Source organism: Diceros bicornis, chromosome 13 (genome assembly GCF_020826845.1).
Source record: "Diceros bicornis minor isolate mBicDic1 chromosome 13, mDicBic1.mat.cur, whole genome shotgun sequence".
Classification (NCBI taxonomy): Eukaryota; Metazoa; Chordata; class Mammalia; order Perissodactyla; family Rhinocerotidae; genus Diceros; species Diceros bicornis.
The window spans coordinates 49,697,526-49,716,562 of record NC_080752.1 but is presented as its reverse complement, the minus strand read 5'-3'; the positions used below and the strand labels follow the sequence as shown (position 1 = coordinate 49,716,562).

At 35.1% G+C, this 19,037-nt stretch overlaps 1 protein-coding gene across 7 annotated transcripts in view; it reads right to left on the bottom strand.

Annotated features, from left to right (window-relative positions):
- ZMYM4 (zinc finger MYM-type containing 4) overlaps positions 1-19,037 on the bottom strand; it is a 149,813-nt gene that overhangs the window by 44,710 nt on the left and 86,066 nt on the right. For 5 of the 7 annotated variants that reach the window (XM_058553641.1, XM_058553636.1, XM_058553640.1 and 2 more), the window contains 3 exons: positions 8,908-9,432; positions 7,116-7,177; positions 6,599-6,769 (listed from right to left, as the gene is read on the bottom strand). The exons of 1 other annotated variant lie outside the window; for it this stretch is intronic. In XM_058553641.1, coding sequence (XP_058409624.1) covers positions 6,599-6,769; positions 7,116-7,177; positions 8,908-9,421 — 747 coding nt within the window. In that variant the 5' untranslated portion in view covers positions 9,422-9,432. Of the gene's footprint in view, positions 1-6,598; positions 6,770-7,115; positions 7,178-8,907; positions 9,433-11,305; positions 11,416-19,037 lie in introns of all 7 variants that reach the window. One more of the 7 variants, XM_058553638.1, reaches the window with a different exon arrangement.

The window sequence follows — 19,037 nt, the reverse complement described above, 5'->3', positions numbered from 1 at the left end:
TATTTACTACATTAACACTAATAAGAAATTATAGCAAGCAAACTATCATTACAATAAGGGTATAATATGTTTGTATATGCTGAGAGAGTAAGAGGCATAAAATGAAAGTTAGCTATCTAATTAGCCTGTAGCACTACTAGATATTTACAAATAATTTTTTAAAATTCTTAATATTATTACAGTAGTTTAAGTTGCTATTTATCTATTATAAAAGTAATACACACTCACTATACAAAATTTAGACAAGTAGAAATAAGAAAAATATTCTAATCACATTTCCATAACCCCAAAACAACCACTGTTATTCTTTTGGTATATGTCTTTCCAGTCTTTTCCCCTCTTGTATTCAGAGGTTTTATTTCTCTATACAGTTGTAATTATACTGAATGTACCATTCTTATAAAATGATTTTTTGATCACTGAATCAATTGAACATTTGCATATTATTACATATTACTCCAAAATAATTTCTAGTGGCTAAATATCAGTGTTTTGTAACTTGGAGTCCAAGAATTCCTGAGGTCTACTGATGTACTCTAGGGAGTCTGAGAATTCTAAAAGAATATAAACTGTCCTTATTTCAGTGGTGGTTTTTTTTTTTTTTAGTGAATGTAAACATATTTTAGTCCTGAATAACCACATATAACTGAGTTATACTATAAGTTTTCAGTGCTGTTTTTTGCTTTTATTTGCTGTTATTTGCTTTTATTATTGCATTGTGAAACCCCTAAGTGGTAGATTTAACTTTTAATTCATTGTTTATTACACTGAAACTTACAAAACACAGCAAGACCTCTAGACTTCTTACTGATGGAGTTCTCAGGCTACTCCATCATACTCTCTTTTTGGTGGTGAGAAGTGTCTGTACATTAGTCAAGTTTAAGAAATACTGATAGATATTATTTAATAGACATATCAGATTACACAGGGGTAATACTGGGGTGAGGTAAGAGAGGCACTTGCCTCATGCATAAAATTAAGGCATCAAAAATCTCAGTAATCAAGATAAATAATACTTGAATGCAATTTTTAAAAATCAAAAATGCAAAACTCTATGACAAACAATATACCAAAACTTTAAATGAATAAAGACAGGATCAGTATTACTGATTTTTCCCTTGGCCTCAGTCTGCAATTTGATGGCCATTACAAGGCATTGAGATTTAGAACCACAACCCAATGTTGGTCCATTTGTTTCCACACATTTGCTATTATCAGTAATGCCATGATGAACATCTTTGTGAATACACATACTCTCATAGTTGGGATTATCTCCTATGGAAAAGATCCTTAAAGTGGAATTACTAGGTAAAAAGGTATATAGTAAAAGTTCTTGACACACAATGACAGATTGTTTAAAAAAAACTTCTTCATTATATTTATTCTAGCAATTTGTGAAAAAAGTCATTTAAAAGTCTTTTCCCACTGTTGTTTCATTTTGCAATTCTTTTTTTAATATCCATTTACAAAAAAGCATTATAATGTAACAATATTAACTCTCTGTAGCATCTGTTATCAACATTTCCTCAATATGTACTTTGAATTCATTTTTATGTACTGAAGTTTCCATTTTTATGCCAAAAATCTGACAGTTTTTACCTCTGTGATTCCTTCCATTTCTTACAACATTCTACCTCTACAACAAAATACTAAGAAAGTGGTTTCATTGTTTATAATACAGTTCTTTAATCAGAGGTCAGCAAACTTTATCTGCAAAGGGCCAGATACTAAATATTTTCTACTCTGCAGGCCATACTATCACAACTACTCAACTCTGCCCTAGTAGAGCAAAAGCACCCATAGATATGTAAATGAATGAAGGTGGCAATGATCCAATAAAACTTTATTTACAAAAACAGTGAGCAGAAAAACAAAAATAAAACAGAAATACAGAGGGCAGGCTGAATTTGGTGTGCTGCTGATAATTTGCCAACTCCTGCTTTAATCTGTCTGAGATTTATTCATTTTGATATACAATGGGCATTTTTCTTTATCTTTCTCTGAATAGCTGGTGAAATCTTTCCATTCACCATTAACATATCAAATTCCTTAAAAACTGTCTCTTTTGTGGCACTCTACTCTATATCATTATCAGCCTGACTAATCATATGATATCACACCATCCTAATGAAAATAATTGTGGGATATTTAACCATTTAATAGAGTTTGCCACTATCAACCTCTCTATTTTTTAGAACCTATGTGTAACACGTGCATGTTTGCATGCCTATGTATTCTTCTTCAAAACATCAGAACCTATTGATATTGTCATCAGAATTGAATCAAAATTATATCTTAATTTAGGAATAACTGACATCTTATACATTTTTTAAAAAGTCTCTCCATTCATTCAAGTTGTCTTTTACCTGATATAAGTACTTTTTAGTCGCTTTGCTGTAAGGCATAGCATATCTTTTCACCACATTATCTACCTGGGAAACAAATGATTTACAGAAATATTTCTATCTTTTATATAACTAAAATTCAACTAGCTACTCCACTAAACTTTCATGAATTCTATTAATTCTTACCAGCAAACGATGATAATTTTGTCTCCCCTTTTCCATTATTTCTTCTAATTTCTTTAACATGTATTAGGTTGAAAATCCAACAAGAGTTAAATAATAAGGCTGACATCAGTAATTTGTGTTCTTTTAGTAATTATTAACAGGTTTCCATCATTTTACTTTTAAATTCAATGATTGTTATTGATCTGAAGTAGGTATTTCCTTACCATGATCAAGAGAGTATCTATTGTAAGAAATGCATAATGAATTACATGAGATGTCTTCTGGCATCGATACATCTATATAGTCTCACTGGCATACTTGAATGGCCTCCAGTCAGCTCTCTTACTGTCTGTGACAGTGATTTCAAACTTCTGATACATCCCTGAAGCCTCAAGTACATATTACTTACGTAATATAGTAAAATAAAGCATACATCTTAAGTACTCTGCTTGTACACCCCACAATGCCTTCAAGGCAGAATCATGTTTGTTAGTATCCCCCCAACAATGACTAGTTTTATAAATATTTAATAACAAATCAATGACTAATAACTTGAGAAGCAAAAAGCTGATGACCCAAAATCTTTCAGAAGCAGAAAAACAGGTGTCAAAACAAAATTTAAGAAATCCTTTACCAATACCTTTACTTTCTTTGTTTATTATAAAGAAAGGTCCATATCAGTATTTTAAAAATGAAGAACCCAGTTCCTATAGCCAAGTTAACTTGACATGGCTAAAAACAAGCCCCAATATTTAATAACTGCATTCTATTTTCCAAGACTGTATGACACACTACTGTGACAATTAATTAATTTGCTTTCCCATCCTAATCCATTTACTTCAATGAGAGATTACAGATTAGCTCCCCTTTTATCATGAGCAAAAAGAAAAGAAAAAATTCATGATTCAGTAATATTTACTAATTTCCAGCTTTTAGAACCTATAGAAAAAGGGAAAAGGGAAAAACAAAGTCTCTGGCTCTTTAAAGTTTCTATTTTAAAACCTTCTCTAGGTATTTTTTTAAATTCAACAATTTTTATTTATAGAAATTTGGTAGACTAATATAACATAACCTTGATTATGGCCCTAGATGGGCTCTTTCCTGACCATGTGGCCTTGAGTAATTAACCTCCATGAACTTCAGCTCCCTCATCTACAAATGGAGTTAATATCATCTACTCTGGCCTTCTTATATAGGAGGATGAAACAACACAGTACACATAAAAGCATCTGAAACTGTAAAAATACTACAAAAAATATTATAGTAACATGCAACAGAATTTGAATGAAGAAACTGGGAAGCCAAATGATGTTACGCTAGTAACAGAGGCAGGAGGATGACAACTGGCGAACCCAGAAAGTCATAACTGAAGAAATAATCTAGAGCAAATGAGTAGAAGTAGTTAAATATATATACATACATTTCAGCACATTAGTGATTTAAATGGGAAGGTAAAGAAATTAAGACCAAAATGAATTATGTAAAAAGGAGAATTAGGAAGTGAGCTGAAAGCAAATCTACAAGTTACGCAAAGAGAAAAGCCAAGGGAGTTTTGACAAGGTGCAATGAGCTAAAGCTATAATCTTCTTAAACCATGAGAAAATTACTACTACTAATTGATGGTCAAAAGTAAAGGCTGACCACAACTGTTAAATCTATCAGTATTTTATGAGAGTTAGGTTATAGTACTGTTGTAGAGACTAAGAAAATAAAACGTTGGAACTCCCTTTTCCAGTCTGTGGGAAATGAATAAGCGTGATAAAGCATTAGACATTATTGAACAGCAAGGAATACAGACTTCCAGCGGTCACAGGGGAGAAATACCTAAAAGAACAGGACAAGAAAGAAGAGAGGAGGAGAAGAGGAGAGGAAGGGGGAAGGGAGGGGAGAGGAGGGGAAGGGGAGGAAAAAGGAAAGAAAGAACCAGGTATTTATAGTTTAACATGAAGCCCCATGAGGGATTTCTAGAAGAATTATCAGCTGTCTGATCCTACAGGATTGGTATAGCTGATAACAGAGAGGACTTCTCAGAGAAAACCTAGCTTCACCCACTCACACCCTAGGGCTGCCTTATTGTGGGATAAGGGTAAAAAATGCTTCTGGACCTTATGCCCAGGACCTACACACAGCCCTGCTTAGTTCTCAAGAGTCCAATCAATCAGATGGTGAGCCTTTGGGGAAGGCTCTTCCCCACAAACATTACAAAACTTCATATTCGCCATTTTATAACCCAGTATTACTTTGAATAGTGTATAAAACTGCAGGTGTTTCTGTGTCCTAACAGTTCCATCCTATTGGCATTCTCCAGCCACTGGAAGCTCTGATTGTTTTCAAAACAGTAATACAAATAACCCTTCCTGAGGCCATCTTCCCCCAATGTATTTGGTCTTTGCTATAACTACCTTTTCATCCCAAGGAAAGTGTCATTGCGTCATGTACGGAGAACAAGTGATGCCTTTGGTATCCTGCCAGCATTATGATTTCTTATGATTCCCATGTCCACACTGTGGCATGTAAAAAGACAGGAGATCTGCCCTGTATACAGACACGGTTGTGATCTTCTGAGCCATATACTGCCCCGTGAACTTTTCCTAGGTGTCAGGACATTTCTTTACCCCCAATTTGAAGATCAAGATCTCCATTTTGCCTGCTTCAGTTAACATGCTTTCAATCTACCATCTATTCAAATATTTTCATATTCCTTCTCTATCATTTCCTTCTTTGTAGCCACCACACTCATACCTATCCAACTCCTACAGTTTTATCATCTCTACCCTACACAGCTACCTTCCACCGGGCACCATGGAATTCTCGCTTAACTGAATATTGATCTGACTCATATAAATCACCTACATCTATAAATCACCTATTTTTCCATCTCCTTACTCTAAAACAGTGGTTCTCAATAGCAGATGTTTGCCCCTCAGGGGACATTTGGCAATGTCTGGAGACACTGGTGGGGTGGGAGGGAGAGGGGGGTGCTACTGGCATCTAGTAAGTAGAGGCCAAGGTTGCAGTTAAACATCCTACAATGCACAGAATAGCCCCTCACAACAAAGAATTATCTGATCCAAGATGTCAACAGTGTCAAGGTTGATAAACCCTGCCCAGAGACATCTGAATGAAAAAAATCTCTTCCACAGAAATCTCACATTCTCAACTCTCCTAATATGATAGAAAGATATAGAAAGGTAAGCTTTCTCCAGATAAATGTCATTTCAGAGAAACAGCTAATTAATGCTATTTTTTACTTCTCAGCTTCTGAATTCATGCTATCTGTATGAAACACAGACCACCCTTAAATAATTGCTACCTTTGTGTACTCATCCTTTGGATCCCTTTCCTACATTCCAAAATGATTACAGCACCTGATATAACTTTTTTCTTCCATTCCAACCACTGCAATGTCATTAACTGCATGGATAACTTTGCTGACTTCCAGACTTCACAGTTACAGGATCTCTATGACTTTTACCTCCAGAGTAACCTTGAAATAGCAGAGCTCTATCCTTACACTTATTACTCAAATTTGGAATCCTTTACCATCCATCAAAGCCTCTGTTACCATCTACACACTAATCCAATGAACTGGTTCTTCAATCAGTTAACCCTTCCAAAGATAACTTGTCCATTAATCCCTCCTGAAAAACACTTAAATCCATACAAAGCCTGTACTTTATTAGCAGTAACTACAAAAAGCTTATTATCTTATATAAACTCAAGCACACTATAAACTCATAAATCACCATAAAACTTCAGCCATGTCTACTGAATCAATCTCAAATCCTTGAAGACTCACACCTTCCCTAATACTGTACTGAAATTGTAAAAAATCACAGAACAGTGGTATTAAGGAACAAAGTGGATTAAAAGCCTTAAATACAAGTCAGGAAAAGTTTCATATAACTCTTGTTGACTCCTCAACTTTATTCTCACAAGATAATTCAAAATGCCTCAATCTTCATCTAGAGTCTCCTCACCCTGTCAACAAACTACTTTACGTCTCAATCAAGAACTTCCTCTCTCAAATGAATAACTCATGTGTGGAACAAAAAGAAGGGGGAAAAAAAAAAAGGCGAAATGTTTACTTGAGCATTGTCAGGTTCATCTTTAATTCTGTCTAGTAGTCCCTGCTGTGGTGCCATTGCTTTGTCATACTCATCATCCAAAGGTTCTTCTTTAATTCTAATATTTGATGCAAAGGAATTCCCCAGTTCCGAACCAATGGATTCTTTATTGGCAAATGGATAGCTGGAATCCTAAAACACAATATAAAGGATTAATAAATATTCAGATTTAAAAATTATTCCTCTTCAGGTTTAACACCCAAAGAAAAGCTATTGGAAATGAAGAACTCTATGGACATTCATTAGAGTTTCTAGGCCTAAAAGCAAATGTGATATATGTCTAAATATCAAATACAAATGAAGAATCTAAGAGCTGAGAGTTCTTAGGACATCTCCAAAGATGTCCTTAACCAAATAATAAAGTAAATAAAAATCAGCACTCCACCTAACACATAGAGTCACAGTTTAGAAAATGACATAAAGAAAACTTTGACACTTGCCACAGTTACAGCAATCTACATACACACTGAAAACTTACCCTAAAGTTTGTTTCTGGGGTTTGTGGTAAATGGGTATGTAATGTTTCTTCAACTTGATTAGCTATTGAAAGAAAAAAAAAAAACAAAAAAAAACACATGTATATGAATAACAAATCTTATAAAGAGTGACCTAAAAAGCTATCATTTGATAACCACCTCTCTTTTCCAACAAAGATGTTCATTAGAGTGAAATGGGTCCCAAAAAATACCCAAAAGTTAGTTTCACTCAAAACAAACAATCTGGCCCCACCTAACTTTTAGCCTCACCTCACACTTTTCCTTGCTCAACCTAAATAAAGTGGTTACTTTATTTACTATGCTCTGAAAATTACTTGTATTTGTTCTTCCTCATTTCTGCTTACATCATTCCAAGTCCCCTCTATTTATCCTAATCTTTATGGTCTTCCTGACTCAGCTCAGTTCGAAATTCACCTCTCCTCTATAAGAGAGGACCTCACTTCTCCTCTATAAAACCTTTCCTGTCCACTGAGTTAAAAATCATCTCTCTTCTAAGAATACCCCAGACAGACTGTTTCAGTTATTTGAAAGAAATCTTCTTATACTGCCTTATGACAAACTCTTCTACCACTGTCTGTAATTATAAATTAAGTCTTATGCTATTCAACTGGTCACTGACACTCCTACTACTTGTCTTGTCTTTTCCCTTCCACTTCTTAACATTATGTCTCCTGAGAATAAGTACCCTCATAATTTATCCCCATAGGGATATTGAAAATATATATTTAATAACATACATTGAAAAATATAGTATACCCTTGTACAGCCTTGTACATAATGGATACTTAAATTGTTCTTTTGAACAATACTGATTTGTTCTTTCTACCATATTTTTCCTAGCATTGTCAAAAGAAATATAAGGGTTGGTATATTACACCCTGCTTTCCTTCACATCTACTGAACATTTATTGACATATTACTATTTTCACTGCATCAGGTTAGGTCTCAAAAATACAAAGATGAATAAGATACCGTCTGGCCCTCAATAAACTCCTATCTTAGTAAGTAAGGCAAAACAAATAGAAAATTATAATACTGTATGATAAGTACTGTAAATAACGATGTATGAACAAAATGCTATGGAAATATAGATAAGGAAACAATTTATTCATGATGTAGAAAGGTTAGGGATGACTACAGAGTAGAAGAGGTTTATGAGTTAGGCACTGTTGGATAAGAAGTACTTTTGCAGGCATATATACAAAGAGAGAAAATGACATGCAGGCAAACGGAACAGCAGGAGGAAAAGGAGGCAGAGAAATATGAAAATATATAATATATTCAAGAATGAAACTGGAGATAAAAGTATAGGGTATACTGGTCAAAGAGGCTCAAGAAGAGCCTCAAGAAATTTCTAAAACATAAAATAGAAATGTTACCAAAATGAAAAACCCTCCCTATTTGGACTAATTGGTGGGACAGCAGTTTGAATTAGTGCTTACAGCACAAAGAAGTTAATCCAACTTCAGGTTCCAATGTTCAACCAAAGAAAATGAACAGGTGATTCGAGTATCTTGCCTTCTCATCAAAATATTGCAACCAGGGGAGGGAGAAATGAGGTTTAGAGCTATTTTTCAACCATTTATACCATTACCAAAAGTTACTGGGAGAAATTCAGTCACTCTGCAAAGAACAAGGATAAAAGAAAAATGACAAGCTTACAATGAATTTAACTGTTCATACTTCGCTTAGTATCAGAAGTAATAAAAGCTATATTATTATCAGTACGTTGTTATTTATTGTGTTTTATGGCTCTATTCCAACAATTATTACCTGCTTTATCAAAAAAACTGCTTTTCAACCTTGAATCCAACTCTTTATGGGGTTTATCCAACCGTTTTTCACGTTCATGATAAGTTAGGTCTCTATTTTTCTCCTTTCCAGAAAATGTCTCTTTGCTGTTTTCTCTCACTAGACTAAAATCTTTCCGTATTGATTTAAAGACAGAAACCTGATCAAACTGTTTAGGAAAGTCTTTTTTTAATTTATTTTGAATCTGTATTTCATTTTCATTGTCTGATTCATGCTGTGTGACTCTTCTCTCTACTTCCAAGCTATCATCAGTATGAACTGAAGAAACAAGATTGTCCTTTGAACTAAAATCCTGTTCATCCTCATTGTCACTACCAACGACTGGAATTCCTGCAAGATCCCCAGAGTTCAAAAAATAATCATCTTCATCCAGCAATGAATTTTCAGATCCTGTTTGATTCGGCATTCCATAAGACATGCTGTCAAGGGTAGGAGTTAAGTTGTGGTCTATATCTTCAGACATTTCTGTATCCATGATACCACCACCTTAAAAAGTAAAATACTGTTTAGACAAACGATAGTGCTAAAGATGACCACATTAATAAGGCCTGTCTGGTATTTAACCAAATATATATTTTTTTCTTTTCAAACAGAATATAGATAATAGTACCGCAGTATTCAACTAGCACTTATTGATATAGGTGTGACAGATACGACTATCCCTATCTGACAGATAGGAAAACAGGGACCTAAAGCTTGAGAAACTATTTTAGGTTAGAAAAGAAGACAATGTGATATAGAAAAAAGAGTACCAACTTCAGAATCAGACATCTCTGTGTTGGAATCACAGCTTGATCACTAAAAATCTATGTGATCCTGAGAAGTAAACTTTCAGGTTTCTTTATCTGTAAAACAGTATAATACTCACCTTGGAGATTAACTTGTGGTGAGGATTAATGATAGTATGTATAAAGGGCCTACTAACACAGTGACTGATATGTAGAAGTGAATATAAAAGTGATAATTATTGTAGTGATTATTCTGGGGAGCTGAAATTAGAACCCAGGTCTCTGGTCTGAGTCCCAATTTCTCCGTACTAACTCTAATAAACACTTAATAGCAGTTAATGTTTACAATGGTAAATATTTAAACATAAAAATAAAATTTATCCAAGCTGGAATAAATTAAAAAACTGTTTACTATTCAAAACTACATGCTCAAGTCTCGCCCGTTCCAAAACAAAAAAATCTCTCAGCCCTGTATTTTTTTTCTCCTGCCCTCATTCACCTTTCCTTCACAGTCAAACTTCTAAAAAAAAGTCTACATTGGTTTGTTTCTACTTCATCTCCCAATCATTAATCCTTTGAACTTAATGCAATCTGGTTCCCAACTTCTAATTGGAACTGCTTTCACTAAGATCATCAATATCTCCTAATGGTCAAATCCAATTGATTTTTTCAATCCTTACGTGGCATATCCCTCCTGGATAAAATTCTTTTGGTTTCTTTGACACTATATTTCTTCCTACCTTTCTAATAAGTATATTGATTTATTTCATACTCCTCTTCCTCTGTTTATGTGCTCAATATTCCAGTTCTCTTCTCATTTTATACACTCAGACTATTTTATTCACCACCATAGCCTTGACTTTTGCTGTTGACTTCCTAAGCACTTTAGCTTAGACCTTTCTTCCAAGATTCAGATGTTTATTTGTATTCAGCGAGCTCTTACAGGCCCTCTAGGGACCTCCAACTTAGTACCTCTAAAACCAAACTCATCATGTTCCCATTCCAAGCATACTCTTCTTGTATTTCCACTACTTGTTTAACAGTATCACCAAGCTATCAGTTTGCTCAAGACAGAAAAGAGAACCACTCTAATTCTCCTCCCCCCTGGACAAATTCTGTCAACTGTACTACTTACTACCTTTCAAATCCATCTCCTCTACTTGGCACCATTCCAACACTCCACATCTCTTCCTGTTAACAGTGCAGCAACTCAATCCATATGGCTATCTAGAAGGCAACTATATTCTTACAAACCCTACCCCCAAATCGCATTTAACTGGTCCAAAAGCAGACAAACTGGAACTGATAAAAACACAGAGGGAAGATTATTAGTGAAAATATCAGTCACAAACAGTCTTGTTTTTATTTGTTCCTGAAGTCTTCAAGTGGTTAGTTCTTCAAATCATTCCCTGGATTCCATGACCCAGGATAAACTCCTCTTTTTGTTTAAGTTAATTTGCATTGGAGTACTTGTAATGAAGTCCTACCTGATACAGGGCCCAAATGAAAGCTTTCCTCAAGTTGCCCTCCTCCATAAAGACATCAGAATTATCTTTCTAAACCATAAATCACTTTATATTATACCTTCCCTTGAAATCCTTCAACAGCTCCCCACTGCTTAAAGTACTCACTCATTCATTCAGCACATATTTATTGTGAAACCACTCTCTGGTAAGCACTGTGCTAGAATCTAGGGATAAAATGATGACAAAGATAGCTATGATTCCCCCTCCTCGCAGAACTAAAAAAAAAACAAATAGAGGAAAAAAAATAATATTAGAAAATCACCATTTTTACTTAACTAAATAATAGTCAATTCAAACAACAGATGCTAAAATCTTAGGAATATCTACAACTTACTTTCACATGGCATACCACAGAGAGAGAAGCAGGGGGAGATGAGAGAGCATGCACAATATTATAGATATTCATCGTACTGTTCTTTCAATTGTTCCATTTATTTGAAAATTCTCATAATAATAGAAGGTTAGGCAGAAAATAGAAATAAAGAAGCAGAATGTTAAAACACACACATACATATAGTGTGATAAATCTACCAGACTGTAAGCAACTAAAGGTCAGAGTTAGGGCCTTCTCTATACAACAGTTTATCCTTAGTACCCGACCACATAATATGTGCTCAGTAACTGTTCCATGAATGGAGGAATATGCATTTCATGTATATGAGAAGTCAATACAGTCATGTGCTGCATAACAACATTTTGGTCAACAACAGACCACATGTACGATGGCGGTCCCATAAGATTAGTATCATATAGCCTAGGTGTGTAGTAAGCTATACCATCTAGGTTTGTGCAAGTATACTCTACGATGTTCATACAGCAAGAAAATTGTGTTGATGCATTCCTCAGAACAAATTCCATCATTAAGTGACGCATGACTGTACTAAACAGTAATATTGCAAAAAACTTTCAAAACTCTATGTTTAAATTCAGGATATGGTATTGGGAGGAAAGGGTAGCCACTTGGAAAAACTGGATCCCTAACTCACACCAAAATAATACCCAGAGGTATTTAAGGATTAAATATAAAAAATAAAACACTAATACTACTACTAATAATAATACCATGGAAAAATTATTTTTAAGTCTTAAAGTGGGGAAAAGCCTTTCTAAGGATGACACAAAATCCAGAATAAAAGACCAATTTATTGAATAAAAGACTAAAAGATCAAATGTGACTAAAAAATTCCTAAAGAGAAGAAAACACAAACCAAACAAAAAGATTAAGGATAAACTGGTTAAAAAGATTTTACTGCACTTTATATCACAAATGGTAACTTTCCTAACAAAAAAAGGTCAGACTCTTATCGTTTAATAAAGATACAAACAACCAAATACATATATAAAAGCAAAGGATTCGAACAAATATTTCACAGGAAAGGAAACACTAAGGTTGAACTTTGCTCACAAATGAAATGCAAATTAATAATGCAATGAGATACCATATTCACATAGCAGATTGGTAATGACAAAAGGTTTTGATAACAGCTTGGCAGTGACGCCATAGGCCAAAGCTGTCAGAATATGGCCCAAGACCAAAAAGTATACAAAGAAGAGTTTGTGACATACACCATATGTGAGCTGCAAAACCTAAGATATTTACTATTTATTTATATTTAATATATTTTTATATATCTATTTTTAATATTAAAATTTTAAATTTTAATAGTAAATATAAATATTTATATTTAATGTATCGATATATTATTTAATAGTAAAACGTTACTATATTTACTATATATAAGATACTTGGCCCTTAACAGAAAAAAAGTTTGCCAACCCCTGTAGTCAAATAATATCTATCAGTCAGAGTATAAACTGGTACAAGCCTAATAAAGAGCAACCAGGCAATATTTATGATACTTGAAATACACATACCTCTTGACCCAGCAATTCAACTTCTAAGAATTTATCCTATAGATATAATCTCACAAAACATCTATGAAAAAGAACATTTATAGCAGCAAAGACTGGAAACAGCCTACCTGTTCATCAGTGAGGCTAAACTAATTACAGTACATAACCCACAATGGACTATTACATAGTTGTTAAAAAGAATGAGGCAGCTTTATATAGTTTCCAAGGTCAATTAAGTAAAAATATCTACGTGAGGAAGAATATACCTACATATATTATGCTATCACAACTGTATTTTTAAAAATTTACGTTTATGTATAATTGTTTACACATAAAAAATATTTTCATTGATTTTTCTATGAAAACCAGATTTGGGTGGCTGGAAGACAGAAACACTAACTTTTCAAAGCATACTCTTTTGTATCTTTGAGTTTTGAAGCACATTCATCTATTGTCAATTGAAAAAAATTTCTTTATCCTTATTTGAGACTGCACTCAAGATTTAAAGCTTTTTCAGAGATGGCAATTTGTAACAAAGCATTTAATTTGAATTTGCAATTTTGCTAGTTATCACATGAATTTGTAGGCTGCATAAAATCTTATGAGGTTAAAATCTAAGTGCCAGCTGTATTAATATATGTAATTCAATGGAACAGAATTCTACTCATCCTTGTGACCCATATAATCAAACACTAAAGAAACACCTTCTGTTTCTCAGAGCCTAGATCTACAGAACAAAACACAACATATTATATTTAGGAATCACAGTAACTAGTGAAACACTGAGAAGCACAAATTGCTCATGAAAGATTCTTAGCTTTTAGATACTGTGAACATGCTTGGCATATCTGAGGATAAGCAAGGACTGTATGGCTGGAACTGAATGAGCAAGAGGTGCTAAAAAATGAGAAAAGAAAAAAGCCAAAGGATAGGTCTATTAGGAATATGCAGACCATAAAAAAAAAAGCAACATATTTAAGTGTGAAAGGAAGTCACTAAAAGATCCTGATGAGGGATTAACATGATTTATATTTTATAAGGATGACCCTAGCTTCTGTATGACTACTTTAAGGCTGTTAAATGTTACAGGGAGCGAAGAACAGAAGCAGGAAGACCAGTTAGGAGGCTACTGCGATAATCCAAGCAAAAACTGGTGGCTAAGACCAGGACAGTAATAGTGGATATGAGAAGAAGTAGTCAGATTTGGGTACATTTTGAAGGTAGAGGCATTTCCTGATATAAGAGAAGCTGGAAATGAAAGAAGTCAAGGACAACACAACAGAGTGCCATTTCTGGAGATGGGAATGCTAAGGGAGGAACAAACTGAAAGGGGTAGGATTAATAATGTGGTTTTAGACCTGTTAATTTTGAGAACCTTATTAAATCTTTAGAGATATCAAGAAGGAAGTGGATATATTAAAGAGGAGTTAAAGAGGAGACTTTGGCCGAGAAATGACATAGGGACTCATCAATAAAGAGATGGTACTTAAAATTAATGGGACTAGATAAAGATCACCTAGTGAGTTTATTTACTACAGACTGAAGAGAGTTGAGAGTCCTGAGATACTTCAACATTTAGAAATCTGGTAGAAAGGAAGGAATCAAGAAAAGAGACTAAGACGGAACAGCCAATGAGGGAGGAGGAAAACTAGGTGACTGATGTCATAGAAGCTAAGAGAAGGAAATATTTCAACAAGGAAGGAGTGACCAACCATAATGAATGCTGCTGAGATAATAAATAAATTTATTAATATTGGCAAAGCTGAAATGAACTTCTAACTTGACAAGAGCTGCTGTATCATGGGAAAATAAGTGTACAAGCTGCAGTGGGATGATCTCAATAGAGACTGAGAGGAGAGAACTTGGGAACCTTAAACATAGACAACTCTTCAGAGGGGTTTTGCTCTAAATTAAAGAAAATGAGCAGAAACTCAACTAAAATCTGGAGTCAAGAGTTTTTTTGACTTTGTTTTGTTTTCTTTGTTGGTTTTTTATTTTCTGGAAAGATTTTTTTTTTTTAGGATGGAGAATATTACATCTTATAGTTTGGTCATGGACAGGATCCAATAAAAAGAATAACTAAAGAATACAGAAGGAAAATCTTTGTGCAACAGGGGATGTGATCAGTACATAAACTTCCTTTGTAAAAGAATGAAAGGAGTACATGGGTTAAATGCAGGTAAGTTGTTAGATTTCATGAAAGGAGAATGAAAGGTATCTCAAGCAATTTAGGTACAATATTTGTGTTTGATAATGAGAGTAAATTTCATGATGCCAAGTCAACTTTTACTCCCTGTCCTCCTTCTTAGTCCTTGCTTTAGTGGCAAACTGATACTTGTATACTATACCCAAGAATCATTTCATTTTAAGGTACAATCATCAACTAAAGAATCCAATAACCACATAAATGAACACTGTGAAAGAGCTGTTAGTTACTTTCACTGCCAATATATTACTTAATTCCTCTCACACGTTTTTGTTTTTAATCAAAGCATAATTTTCAGAAATAAACTAATATCAATTATTATTTCAACTTTAGAAGTCATAGGTGTCTAACAATTATCTGAGGTTGCTTTTCTCTCATATAAAGGAACAAAGAATAAAAAGAAAAGAAAACACAAACTCCAAAGAATGCAAAAATAAACAATAAGCATAAAAATGAGATAATCTTGGTTCATTTGAAATAAAAGCTTAAATTAGCATTGTTTTGTCAGTGAAATATCTCTAAGAGACAATTTATTATTATTCAGTAAAATACAACTGGAGTGACATCAGCATCACGGCAGAGTAAGTTGTTCCCTGTGTCTCTCCCATCTAAGTTACAACTAAATGGACATTCATTAACCAACAGAGGATTCCCTACACAGCACAATAGGATGCCTGAGAGATCCATGCAGCCATACATCTGAAGGTGGGTGGACTGGATCCCAGAGAAGCAGAGGAACTAGACGAAAGGACCCCTCCTCCTCCCTGGTGGCAGCAATCCAGGTCACGGGTCCTCACACAGCAGCCGGTGCAACTATAAGAGGAGGCAGGGGCAGCTGGGCCTACACATGAATGCTTTCAGAGTGGTAGTCCAGCCCATGGGAGCGCCCACTGTGCTGTAGTGGCCGCACCCATGGGAACACTCCCAACGGAGTGGTGGTGGCTCAGCCCCTGTGAAGAAGCCCCATCCACTAAGAGCAGCAGGTCAGCCAAACCTCCAGGGAGCACAGAGCTGGCTCACACAGGAAAGAAAGTGCCCCTTCCCTCCTACCTAGTGCAGGAGCCTAGCCAGTCTGCTGCCAATCACAGCGCTCCTGCCCACAAGAGACCGACCCACTGATGGAGCACAGAGGCCTTGCCTGCACATGTGTGTGTGACCCATCAAGCAGCTGCGGCCAGCGTGCAAACAGCCCTGCAAACACAACTTAGAGCAGATGGGACCAAGTCAGAAAACACAGTGCCTGCACCCTCCCCCCTAGTGGTGGCAGGGAGAATCTGTGACCTGATACTACCGCAAATGCAGTAGCAAAGGATCAATTCATCAAACACCTTGAAGAACTATAGTAACACTTAAGAGCAGAAGGAAAATGACAAGTCTCCAAGGACTAATACTAAAGTCACAGAAATTTACAATCTAAACGACAGAGAATTCAAAATTCATAAAGAAACCCAACAAGTTACAAGAAAACTCAGAAAGGCAGTTCAATGAGCTCAGGAGTAAAATTAATGAGCAGACGGAATACTTCACCAAAGAGACTGAAACTCTAAAAAAAAAAAAAAAAAAAAAATTCTGGATATGAAGAACAATGAATGATGGAAAAAATAATCTAGAAACCATAAAAAATAGAGTAGACATTATGGAGGACAGAATTAGTGATTTAGAGGATAGAAATACAGAAATGCTACAGGTGTAGGAAGAGAGAGAAATAAAATTTTTAAAAAATGAAGAAATTCTTTGAGAAATATCCAACTCAATTAGGAAAAGCAACATAAGGACTATAAGTATTTCAGAAGGAGAAGAGAGGGAGGAAGGAGCAGGGAACTTGTTCAAAGACATAATAGCTGAGAACGTCCCAAATCTGGGGAAGGAACTGGACTTACAAGTACACGAAACCAATAGAACTCCTAATTACATCATGCAAAAAGACATTCTCCAAGGCACATAATATTAAAAGTGTCAAAAGTCAATGACAAAGAAAAAATATTAAGGGCAACAAAGCAGAAGAAAATAACCTACCAATGAACTTCTATCAGGCTTTCAGCAGATTTCTCAGCAGAAACCTTACAGGCTAGGAGACAATGGAATGATATATTCAAAATAGTGAAAGACAGAAGCTTTCAGCCAAGAATAGTCTATCCAGCAAAACTATCCTTCAGATATGATGGAGATATAAAAGCTTTCTCAGATAAACAAAAGCTGAGGGAGTTCATCTCTACTGGGCCTGCCTTACAAGAAATGTTGAAAGGAGCCCTCCCAACTGAAACTAAAAAGCAAAGGTTTACAAAAGGAGACTCCTCTTCAGCAAGGAGATAGATGGATGGAATCAGAATACTGCAGCTCGATATCAGAATAGGCTAGTAAATAATTATAAAAGACAAAGGGAAAGAAAGCATCAAAAATAACTATATAGGGGCTGGCCTGGTGGCTAGCGGTTAAGTTTTTGCACTCCGCTGCAGCAGCCCAGAGTTTGCAGGTTTGGATCCCAGGTGCGGACGGACGCACCGTTTGCCAAGCCATGCTGTGGTGGTGTCCCATATAAAGTAGAGGAAGATAGGCACAGATGTTAGGGGCCAGTCTTCATCAGCAAAAAGAGAGGATTGGCATTGGATGTTATCTCAGGGCTAATCTTCCTCACACACACACACCAAAACTATGTACAATTGCAACAAAAAGAATAAAATATCTAGGAATAAACTTAACCAAGGAGGTGAAAGACCTATACAATGAAAACTATAAGACATTATTGAAAGAAATCAATGATGATGTAAAGAAATGGAAAGATATCCCATGCACATGGATTGGAAGAATAAACATAGTTAAAATGTCCATACTACCTAAATTAGCAATCTACAGATTCAATGTAATCCCAATCACAATCCCAATGACATTCTTCACGGAAATAGAACAAAGAATACTAAATTTCATATGGAGCAACAAAAGACCCCGAATAGCTAAAGCAATCCTAAGAAAAAACAAACAAAGCTGGAGGCATCATGATCCCTGACTTCAAAATATACTACAAAGCTACAATAATCAAAACAGCAAGGTACTGGTACAAAAACAGACATACAGATCAATGGAACAGAATTAAAAGCCCAGAAATAAAACCACACATCTACGGACAGCTAAACTTCGACAAAGGAGCTAAGACCATACAATGGAGAAAGGAAAGTCTCTTCAATAAACGGTGCTGGGAAAATTGGACAGCCATATGCAAAAGAATGAAAGTAGACCATTACCTTTCACCCTACACAAAAATTAACTCAAAATGGAACTAAGACTTGAAGGTAAGACCTGAAACTATAAAACTCCTAGAAGAAAATGTAGCCAGTACACTCTTTGACATTGGTGTTAGAGGGATCTTTTCGAATTCCATGACTGCTCGGACAAGGGAAACAAAAGCAAAAATAAACAAGTGGGACTTCATCAGACTAAAGAGCTTCTACAAGGCAAAGGAAACTAGGATCAAAATGAAAAGACAACCCACCAGTGGGGAGAAAGTATTTACAACTCATATATCTGACAAGGGGTTAATTTCCATAATACATAAAGAACTCACACAACCGAACAAAAAAACATGATCAAAAAGTGGGCAGAGGATATGAACAGACATTTTTCCAAAGATGATATACAGATAGCCAATAGGCACATGAAAAGATGTTCAACATCACTAATCATCAGGGAAATGCAAATCAAAACTACACTAAGATATCACCTTATACCCATTAGAATGGCTATAATCACCCAGACAAAAATTAACAAATGTTGGAGAGGTTG